At 49.2% G+C, this 11,215-nt stretch overlaps 3 protein-coding genes; 2 read left to right on the plus strand and 1 right to left on the minus strand.

Moving 5' to 3' along the window:
* Positions 1 to 736: 736 nt before the first annotated feature.
* GSTUM_00003193001 (uncharacterized protein) lies at positions 737 to 2,191 on the plus strand (the record flags this gene model as incomplete). XM_002836840.2 has 4 exons in its annotated part: positions 737 to 1,044; positions 1,128 to 1,250; positions 1,356 to 1,416; positions 1,471 to 2,191. Exons 1-4 carry the CDS (start codon positions 990 to 992, stop codon positions 2,189 to 2,191), a joined length of 960 nt encoding a protein of 319 aa, XP_002836886.1. The 5' UTR covers positions 737 to 989.
* A 73-nt stretch (positions 2,192 to 2,264) lies between these two features.
* Positions 2,265 to 4,329, minus strand: GSTUM_00003194001 (uncharacterized protein). XM_002836841.2 has 4 exons: positions 3,658 to 4,329; positions 3,356 to 3,601; positions 3,031 to 3,307; positions 2,265 to 2,971 (listed from the first exon to the last, which is right to left on the minus strand). The coding sequence occupies exons 1-4, from the start codon at positions 3,781 to 3,783 to the stop codon at positions 2,304 to 2,306; spliced, it is 1,317 nt and encodes a 438-aa protein (XP_002836887.1). The 5' UTR covers positions 3,784 to 4,329; the 3' UTR covers positions 2,265 to 2,303.
* Positions 4,330 to 6,580: 2,251 nt separating this feature from the next.
* Positions 6,581 to 7,840, plus strand: GSTUM_00003195001 (uncharacterized protein; the record flags this gene model as incomplete). XM_002836842.2 has 5 exons in its annotated part: positions 6,581 to 6,754; positions 6,785 to 6,818; positions 6,862 to 7,336; positions 7,397 to 7,617; positions 7,687 to 7,840. 5 exons carry the CDS (start codon positions 6,581 to 6,583, stop codon positions 7,695 to 7,697), a joined length of 915 nt encoding a protein of 304 aa, XP_002836888.1. The 3' UTR covers positions 7,698 to 7,840.
* Positions 7,841 to 11,215: the final 3,375 nt, after the last annotated feature.

Here is an 11,215-nt window from a genome sequence, read left to right on the forward strand (position 1 = left end):
GAGGATCGGGCGAGGAAAAGAGCTCTAGTCTAGATGAATTTTAACACACTCTTGAAACACGATACGAGCATCACCACGGCAATAGTGGTCAGGCTAGGTTCAATTAAGGTTTTCCAGCTTAGCTTAATCCTGCTGCCAGGCTACTCGTACAGATACAGTCCCCGAGTAGATGTCCGATGGGTATGACCATTTCTCCCGGGACCAAGAAGTAAATACGGTGTCAAAGAAGCAACACTTCATCCTGCTGGTGCAGCAAGGCTATATATATAGTAAGATAAGAGATAAGATAAGAAGGACAGGGAGACAACTTAGTCCTACCACGGCACAATCACGGCAGTATCGGCAGTGGGGTCCAACAGAATCGATTACTCGAGTACTCGAGTACAAGGTACTGGCAGCTACCGTAGTATCATATTCACAGCTATTACCATTGTGCAAAAGTGCAATTGACACAGACGTGCATTTCCCACCATAATGGCCGCGAGAAACCGCCACTCAATATGACGGGGCGGGAGTCCCAGCTGCGTACTCGTGAATTACTTGTGCAGCACAGGACGGTGGCTACCGGTGCATTGCAGTGTATCATCCCGATACACCCTACCGTACTCGAGCATCCACGATACGAGTACCAATCTGCATAATGGTAACATGGGCGTCCATACTCGTACTCGAGTAGGTTTAACCTCACGCATAGTGAACCTACCTACGGAGTCCAATCACAGCCTCACACTCGCATCGTGATCTGAGAAAGGGTTGTTTGCATCGCAGAGCCCCATCGTTTTCAACCCCCCCTCGTTGTGCCGCTCGCATCCAAGACCAAAGTGAAACCATAGGAACTCAACCTAACAGATGAACTAAAGAAACGGCCGCTAAAGGTTAGGTTTCCCGCACCCCTCCACCATAGTCTATAATACTCGTACGGACAAATTACGGTAACGCCGCCACAATATCCACATACCATCCCCACCACCACCACTACCACCACCACAATGCCAATCTTGCCCCAAATCACCCCATCAGATAAATATCTCTATCTCTCAGCTGGTATGATACTTCCCCCCATTTTTCCCCTTTGCCCCTTTATCAACCGGCTGACCACAGTTTTTTCAAAAAAAAAAAAATCAAAGGCCTACTGGCAATATACGCCATTTACACTACTCACTCCCAACTCAACAAGTTCCGTTCAAGATGTGTTTCGAAACCGAAGGTGGTACCGCCGGATGCGGGAGTTGATCAGACGACCGAGGATGGTAAGTATTATTTATTTATTTTCCTCCTCTCCCTCTAGCCCTTGGTACAAAGTGAAGTTGGGAAAGAAAGAGAGGTGGAGAGAGAGAAAACTAATCATGACACAGCAATCAAGCTAGAAACCTTGGAAACCCTAGCCCGTGGGATTAACGTCGATATTCGGAACGCGTACTCCCCCTCCATCCCACACACAATCCCAACCCACTAACCAGGAGCCACCAGCGCCCTGAAAATCATAACCGACCGTGCGACAACCGACGAAAACATTGTCCACCTCCTCTCGCAAGTCCGTTCCTCCACGCCCTCGCAGCGCCTACGCTCTCTCCGTGCGCTGCGCTGCTGCACCTACAGCACAACGCTGCAGAAGCTCTGTCAGAAGCTTACCTTCAGCGCCCTCGTCAGCTGCCTCAACAGCACCCTGCCCACAGACGAGAACCCCACCGGCGACCCGTTTAGCGAGAAGGAGGCGCTCTACATACTCGCGAGATTGATGGGGCTCTACTTTGTCGGCAGGGAGATGCTGGTCGATGCGGGGTTTGTGCTCTGGTTGGCTAGGGCTAAGGTTCCCGGATACGCGAATGTGGTCGAGGCCGTGTTTGATGATGAGGGCGTGGATCTCGTGGATCCGAGTCTTGTTCAGATTGTCCACGTGCTCCAGGAGAGTGTTGAGGCTAGGGGGGCGCTTGAGGATGCGGGCTTTATGTTGAGGGCCAGGGATGCGGGTGGTGGAGGGGGTTCGCCCGACGGGGGGAGGCCTGGGGAAGGGAGTGAGGGGGAGAGGGAGGACGGGCAGCTGGAGGCGCTGGTTAGGAATGTCTTTATGGGCATCGGGAGGGAGCGCGCGGGCAGCACCAATGGTACCGCAGAGCCGGCGCTTGATGAGTTACTGGACGATGAGGCTCTGGTTATGGCAGGGTGGGATGAGGAGGTGCTTGATCTTTGAGCTCGACTTCTTGGTGGGATGTTACTCCTTCCTGTACTGTACAGTACCACCGTTCACGACACTGTATGCCCAATTACCTTTCATGTAGGTCTATTCAGTGCAAACATTCTAACTATAACATCGCCCTGAACGTCCCCACGGCGCCACTCCCACTCCTTTCCCTAAACCTCTCCCATGCAATCTCCACCTCCCTTGCTCCATCATAGCTAAACAAGAAGTTCCGAAACACCGGATCCCTCCACTTGTTTGGAAATCCGGGCTTGATATCGTCTGCCAGCAGTACGGCATCCCTCCTCCTTTGCTCCTCCCCATCCTCCATGTGGAGAATATCCCTCATATTCGTGCTCCCCACCACAATCTTCGTAGTCCTATTCTTCCTCAGGCCCTCATAAACTCGGAGCAAGCCCGGCAACTGTGACCTATCCTCCAACTTCCCGAGCAATCCCCCCAACACGCCCCCATCCTCCACGGCTATCGCAGCGCCCTGAGCCAGGTATGGAAGTGTGGCATGGCAGGCATCCCCAAGTAACGTGAATTTCCCGGATGGATGCGTCCACGAGGCCATTTCTGTGCTGTTTTGCAGACGCCATTTGCTGACGCTGGAAACTAAGCTGATCATCTTTTTCAATCTCGGGTCCCAGGATTTGAAGAGCTGGAGGACCTCAGCGGGGTCGGCGGGCATAACGTTAACGCCCCCGGGCATGTTGTCTGGGCATATTAGGACCATGTTGTAGTAACCCCCGCCCTTTAGGAGATAGCAGACTGCATGGGCTTGTGGGCCTGTGGGTGTCTAGGTCAGCCTCGTGTCACTAGTTCCAGGGAAAGAGGGCATATCCCACCCATCCAAGTGTTGATTGCGGGTTTGCTAACGAACTCTTCTAGGTCTTTATGCTTGCGCATTTCTTCGGCCTTTACGAGTAGCCGGTATGCGAGATCGCCAGTCAAGTGCGGAGGATCCGAACGCCCCAAAAACTGCTCGCGGCACTTCGATTTTAGTCCGTCGGAGCCAACGATCAGATCTGCCCCTATCGTGCGCCCGGTAGAGAGCGTCACACTAGGGGCTTCAAAGTCGATCTCCGTCACCATCGAATTAATTCGGACTTCTATAGTTAGCCCCTACCCCTAGTCAATTGGGACGGTGAAGGACAAGAACCCACTCCTAACACCAATAGCATAACACTTCTCCACCAATACTTTGTGAAAATCAGCCCTATGACAGTGCCAATAAGGCCCTCCGTAGACCTCCTCTGTGAGCGGGACTAATGGTTGCTCATTGAGTATGCTTCCATCCCGGTAACTGCGTAGCCGTATTGTCTCCGGGAGGACCGACACTCGATCCATTGCCTCGCGGAGACCCCATGATATTAGGAAGCGGGCCGAATTTGGGGGTATTTGTATGCCTGCTCCGACCTACCCGCCGTCAGCACACCTCACTACTCAAATCATAGTAGGGAAGGAAGGCATACTTCAGAAAGAGTAGAAGCCTGCTCTAGCACGAGTACCTCGTGCCCAGCAAGCCTAATCGCAATAGCAGCCGATAAACCGCCCAACCCCGCGCCGACAATCAATACGTTAAGTCGTGGTTTTGGCATCTTGGGGTGTATGAACTCCCAACGGTGGGGGGTGGGCTCGCAGTGGGCATATATAGTGGTAAAGCGTAGTATTATTCATATATTCAGATACGTACGCCTTCACACTTGTCCGATCCCGGAGCTCGATAGCATAGTACCGTATACTGCCCCACCATAACGGCGACCTCCCTCGCGTAGCGCTTCCAACCCATCCGTGCACTCAAAAGCCTAACACTGTATTTCCTTGAGCCAACCCCCGGAACAGACCTCATTTCTCTCTTTCTTTGAGGGATGGCCGCTGCACACTCCGGGAGCTGAGTAGTCGTGGTAAATTTCCCAAACCGGCGCTGCCCACCTGGAGCAGGGAGGTGGGATGGTGAGGCCATGTAAAGAAAAAGAAAGAAAAGGAGTGGTATCGGTATTAAAGATCGGCAAGTGGGGTCGGAGGGGACTTGTGGAGGATGCGGAGAGTGGAGCTTTGCTCGTTCTATTCTATAATACGGGGGATGATATGATGGCAACGCGGACTGCCCCATCGTATCGTATTGCCCGTGGGAGGAAGGTGTGAGATAGGGGGGGGGTGGAGGGAAGGAGTGATGATAGGTAAGGGCGAGGCTACGAGAGCAAGTTGATATTTTCCCGTCTCGGGTGGTCCCGAGAGATGCAGAATACCCGGGTATGTAAAGTACTGTACGATACGAGTACTCGTACAGTACGTATGCATCCAGAAGCACGCTGCACGCCCGTGAGACAAACACTCTCGCATCTCTTGCCTATTACCTGCAGTATGATACCATGGATAACTTATTGGCACGGTAGATCGCGCATAGCTTTGTTGCTGTAAGTTTACACTCCAAAGTGATTGTACAGTACCCCACAAGCGGTCTACCGCAGTTCACCACTGTCCAATGCTCGTACCCACAACTACGCGTACCGTACAGTATCATACCAGCGTTCCAAGCCCTCCACAATCAATCAATCGCATTCCTCCCCCGCCATCTCAAGACCACCCAATCCCAATCCCACCCCACGTCCATAACCACACCGCGGCCATAATACCGTGACAGAATCCACATCATCTTGCTGTTTCCTCTCTATTTCATTTTTATTATGTTTTATACCTCCAAAAAAGAATACTCCAGAATGAAAAACTACAGCATCGGGAGTGCCTCGCGGCAAAGCCCCGCACTGACACACGTTAACCACAATGCTCCGACTGCACACATCGGCAATTTCCCGGTATGCGTGATTGTTTGTAAGTTCTGTATAATCTTGACTTCATGGTGATCTGATATTGGCTCTATGCTGCCTAAGGTTAGCATAAAATCTGGACCCTTGAATGGTATGGACATTGTGCCGTGGTATGGTACTCGATTTCCCCGCGCTGATCCCCCCGGTGTTAGCAGCGTCACCACTTCCCCTTTGCTTCCAGGGTAACTAATATTTAATAGCTAACCGCAAGGATACCACCGAACCGGTGTGCTGGTACTGGTACAGTCTTCAATGGCGGCACCGCGAATATTATACCTGTACGAGTACTGTACCCACGGGCGACGAACAGGGGTGTCGGGAAAACGAAAAGATGGATCGGTTAAAGCAGGGTAACGAAAAATTACCTGTCACTGATCCTTGTTCGTCGCCCGCCCGTACAAGTATTTGTCGTGCCCTATTGGAGATTGTATTGCCGGTAAGAGATTGTACGGCACTCATAGTACCGTACTTTACTCGTACTCAAGTATGCAGTACATATTAGACTATACCAGTGTCGCACTAGTACTAGTAACCTGAGCCGGTACTCCGACATTTTGGTCCTATTTTTCCGGGAAAAATTCCGGTGTCATGGAAAAAGGAAAAAGGTATAAAAGGGAAAAGGAAATTAAGAAAAGAAAAAGAAGGAGTAAATTTACTTCCTTCGAAACAAATGGCGGCGGGCTAAGTGAGCGGCTGAGCAGTGACGAGTTGGTAAAGGAGGTGATGAAGTCAAGAACCTCAAATTTTACCAAAGACAGGAAAAGAAAAGGAAAAGAAGGGAAAACCTGACTCCGAAAAGCTCCTGGAGACCAATATTGGCAGTATAAAGGCTTGCATACACCAGATAGAGTGAGAGACATGAAACCATCCCCCACGAGCCCCTGATGATATTGCGAGTATTATTTATTCATTTTTATATCCACAACAGTTCATATTGCTCATCCTGAGTTTCACGCATGAGTATCCCTAAAAGGCACTTCAATACTGCATCGATTAATCAATAATTGCCATAAAACCCTCGCCCTTGTTTATTCCCTGTGACTTTAGCCTTCATACTTTTGCCCCTTCAAATAGTACCAGTACTGTTCTGGTTCATATAATATCACCCGGTTCGACCTAGTTTTTGTAGAAATCGTATGATATCACACATACTTTTTGCTACGTATGATAATTATGACTAACTGATGGAATATCTGATACTGGTCTCATTCGGTCTTCTCTTGTCTCCCGTGCTGTACGAGTATAGTACTATGTGTGATTTACAGCTCTTTTTCTATTATGATAATTATTATTATTATATGATAGTATGTTGCTATCTCACTGTATAAATAGACCCTCTCCTGATGTCAGGTGGATGAGTGACTTCGCCATTGTGGTCAAGTCACTCGGCCACCTGCAGGGTTTTTACTTCCTCCAATGAGAGCTCAATTAAAACGGTGGACAACTCACTCAGCCACTTGGCAACGAATTTTACTGTTTCCGACACACTTTCCAAGGTGTTTGTAAACACCGACAACATTCGGCCTCACCTCCCGATCTGTGATTAGGCATCAGGATTCCCGCAAGGATGGATTCGACGGAAGAGAATATCACGGCAAGCACCGTTGCCATGGGCTCCCAGTGTAAAGATGAGCGTCTGCAATATCTTATGGAGCGGCTGGTGACGCACTTGCACGATTTTGCCAGGGAAACGCAGTTAACAACACAGGAGTGGATGAAGGCACTGATTTTCTTGAAAGACGTTGGTCAGATTTCTTCTGATACCCGCCAGGCACTTTCCCCTCCCCACCCCCTTCCAATTTCAAGTGAATAACGGTGAAGTATTATAGGAGTTCATCCTATTGTCAGACGTTCTCGGCCTCTCAACCCTTGTTGATTCAATCAACAACCCCAAGTCCGCCAACGCAACCGAAAGCAGCGTCCTTGGCCCATTCTACACCGACAACGCACACTTCACCGAGAACGGGGCTTCCATCGCGAGCCAGAACAGAGGCGAGCCTTGCCTCGTTCGATGCACACTAAAAGACACATCCGGGAACCCAATCCCGGATGCCACCATCGACGTGTGGGAGGCTGACGAGACGGGGCGGTACGACACCCAGTACGAGGACGCGGCTGGCCCGGATTGTAGGGGTGTATTGAAGAGCAATGAGGATGGGGAGTTCTGGTTCAAGTGCGTGAAGCCGGTTTCGTATCCGATACCGCACGATGGCCCGGTGGGAGAGCTCCTGGGGGTGCTTGGAAGACATCCTTTCCGCCCCGCGCACTTACATTTCAAGATTGAGAAAGAGGGGTTTGATCAGCTTATAACGCACCTCCCCCCGTCCCATTTCCTCCTCCTCTGCTCTCTGGCCAACCAAGTAATCAACTAACTGTGGGAAAGCGCACTCTACCTCCGCGGCGACCCTTACGAAACCTCCGACGCAGTACTCGGCGTAAAGTCTTCCCTCCTAGTCACCCCGCAAAAAGTGCAGGACCCGGAGATTGCGGCTAGGTATGGCATCAGCGTCAGCGACTGGGACATTTTGTGGGATTTTGTCCTCGTGGGGGAGGCCGAAGGGAGGCAATTGAAGAAGGATCGGTCCGGGAAGACTGGATACACGGGTATGCTCCCAGGGAACCAAAACCTGCCTATGAGACCAACTTGATACGAGATTTCTAAATTGGGAATAGTATCTTCTTGATTAGGTGTAATACAATTTCCTCCGGAATTGTTCGAATGATGGATTTGGTGGGTGGTTTTTTCTTCTTCCGTTTTCACCTAAAGTTGCACAGGAAGTCGTCGTCGTAGATAGGTTGGAATTGAAGGCCAAAGATGTTGCACATATTTGTCAGTAAGATTCTAGACGTTGATTTCGAGCCCATTAGGAAGGAAAAAGGGAGATAAAAAAAGGCATTAAAGGCTTGGAAAAGGGGATTCATTACTAATCCACCAAAGGAATCCTTTTTACCAATTACGGATATTACGGATAATAATAGTTCAGCTTGGTTTCTGTTTTTTTTCCCGCACCACACACCGAATTTCCCCGGATTAGGACCTCCGCTGGTTTTTTTTTTATTTTTTTTTTTTAACTCATAATTCTTATTTTAATAGGACAAGATGTCGCATACAGTAACTAGACTATGGCGAAAGAAATCCTCAAATCAAAACAACAACAAAATAAAACATTCCATCACAACTTCTCTTATGATTCCCAAATTTTTCAGAAAAACTACTGAACATGTACTACTACCAGTGACTAACCAATATAAAGAAAATTTAAACACAATCTGCCAATCTTAATCATAAAAAAACTTATAAAGCAATTGTGAAACAACATGAATATTTCTTGAAATGAAATGACACCGTACTAGGCATCATCACTGTCTGAGGGCCATTCAGGGGCGGGAGCGGGGGTCGCCGAGGTGAGGCATGGTGAGGGGGGTCGTGAGAGGGGTGTGGGTGAGGGCGGGAGGAGAGGGCTTTCCCAGCCTTGAGGCCTCTTGTTGGAGGGGGGGTAGTTGATGCGCGCAGCATGGATGAAGTTTGACAGTTGTAAAAGTAAAGGGGTGGAGGACCAGACCAGAGCATCGTGGGAGATAGAAAGGACGTCAGGCATGTGGAGTGACCGTAGCAAGGAGGTAGCTTCTCAGTCGACTAGGGCATGTTCCATAGTTTTGGGTGCAGAATCGCACCAAGGGCAGATTGTTGAGTGGTCATAGGGGAGTGCCATGAGGGGTGGGCAGCCAGGTAGCTTTTTCCGGTTCTAATTTGGTGTATACGACCTGCTGTAAAGTGGTCAAGGCCCATGAATGGGTAGGGGGTTGTGTGGTGGGAGGCTTGGTAGGAGTCTGGGGTGGGGATAGTAGACCATTCGTGTATGGAAAGGAAATCAATGGTCTTGTAAAGGAGGAGGTATGTTGGGGAGGTGCTAGGATCTTTCTGCTGTGTGATTGGAGGGAAGTGACCTTCAGATGATTTAAGGAAGGCTATTATATTGAGGAGTGAGTCCAAAGGAAGGTGGGTAGAGGCACCTGGTTTGCCGGTTACAGGGAGGTGCCACGAGCGAGCACTGTAGGAGCCACCTTTAGGGATGAGGAGCCTACAAGTAGAGGGGGAACTGTAGGGGTCGTGGCAGGGGAAGCATTTAGCCAGTCTTGCGAATACGGGATTGGTCATAGGGGAGGAGCAGGCAATTCTGAGGGCAGAGAGGTGGCGTTTGTGAGTTAGGCAGATGTGGAGGGGTAGAAGACAGGCTTCAGTGGAGAGTGTGGTGACGGGAGTTGAGGAGAACAGGTTGGTGGACTAGCGGAGAACTTTGTTCCAGAAGATGGAGAGTTTGTCTGACATCTTTTTTGTTGGGACAAGTATTTTCATTCTATAGCTAAGAATGGGTAGGATGAGGCCTTGTGCTAGGCGGTGGTTGAGGTAGGGAGGGACTCCTTTTCCTGGGGGGGATAGCTGCCAAGTGATCCTAAAGGCTCCCTGTGCTAGGGCTAGGCATTTTTGGCAGTGGATAGATGTGCTTAACGAGGGAGTGAACTAGTAGCCAAGTCGTTGCAGCTGCTTGGAGGGTTTAAACTCCTGACCTTGCGGTGTGATGGGGTTATGGGGTGGTGGGATCCATTGTTGGGCCGTGGTCCATTGAATAAATTCTGTTTTGGGGACCGAGAAGGATAAGTGCAGGGGGGTGGCTGTGTCACATACCCCTTTAAATAGCAGTTTAAGTGATAGGATATTTTCTTCATATGAGGGGGAGGCTGTGGTGATTGCGATGTCGTCGATGTAGGAGATGGTGAGTCCTTTTGGGACTGGGATGTGGAGGGTAGAAATGTAGATGAGGAAGAGTAGGGGGGAGAAGGAGGAGCCCTGCGGGGCGCCCACTAGGACCTCCGCTGGTAATCCGGCCAGTTATGTATTTCTGGCCCCAAGAGGGTCTGCGGAGACCTTTCCTGGATGGGATACGTTATCCTCCTTTTGGGTACTGTAGAAGCTGCGGTCTCGATCGTTGTTGCCCAAGTACAGGAATCAAAATTTTGGACAAGCATGGTATGATGAATTCTTTAGACTCGTATAGGCCTGAGAACCCCATGGGGTAACCAGTACCGGTACCAAATCCAGACTCAACAATTCACGTACCGGTATGGGGCTCGGGTATAAGTGATGGGATGTTTGTATATACAGGGTGGTCTGTACCCTGCAAAATTTCCTGTTTAGGAGGTGTTTCGATAGGTGTGCTTTTTTCTATTTCTAGCCCAGTTATGTTCTCATAGCTAGACAAGTTCAACCAACTCCAACAACACAACAGTTTGGTCTCGGACAGTCACCATCCAAACTGGGTTCAACTTCATCCCGTTTGCTTCTCCTGTGTTAAGAAATTTACTACATCGGTATTTAAGTCAGTTTCTCTATAAGCTATTTATCGATTTACCAGTCAGGTTATCAAGCAATTATTCCAACAAGGTGCAACTCGGCCAACACACCATCCAACTAAGGGAAGAAAGCGGAGACCTCCCAACATTGGTGCTCTGAAATGGATTGGTGTTCAATTTGGCAACTTGTTTCATCTTACCTCAAGGCCTGTTTGTGGTTTGACTGTTTGTTCTTGTTCTTTTTGCTGAAGCCTTTTGTGTATTTGATAAAGTAGTACTGTTTTGAGTGTGTGACAGGACATTGCAGACATCCTGGACTCTTCAGCTTCATCACCTTCAGGGAATTCACAATCACCTTTGCCATTGGTGGAGCCAATTCCTAAATGTCTAGGCCAAGCATTTTAGCAAGAAAAAGTGGAGTCAGATAGGCCTCCACTATCAGCACCAGAAGTCGTCAACACTCTTTACTTTCAACGAAACGGCTACTGGTATTCTATTCCAAGGACAAAAGCCCTGGAGCCATCTACTTCAGATCCTGAGTTTCAACTTCTATTAGAGAGGGATTTCGTTCCACCTACATTTTTTGATCGCTTATCACCAGTTCTTCCTAGTTCAGCAAGTGGATCGGAGTCTCTTCCTGCAGCTGTTAAAGTTATGATACATCCACAATCCCCTTGTATTGCCTTTACTGGTAATAGCTCTTTGGGCATTAAAGAATTTTTAAGTTGGATGGAATCTTAGTTCGCTTCCATGGGTGATGAGTTTGATGGTAAGACAGTTCAGTCCAGAAGAATGAGAGTGGCACAGATCTATTGCTTCACACTACGGGCAGAAGGTAAATATGTGATCA

The sequence above is a fragment of the Tuber melanosporum genome (assembly GCF_000151645.1).
Source record: "Tuber melanosporum whole genome shotgun sequence assembly, scaffold_162, strain Mel28".
NCBI lineage: Eukaryota > Fungi > Ascomycota > Pezizomycetes > Pezizales > Tuberaceae > Tuber > Tuber melanosporum.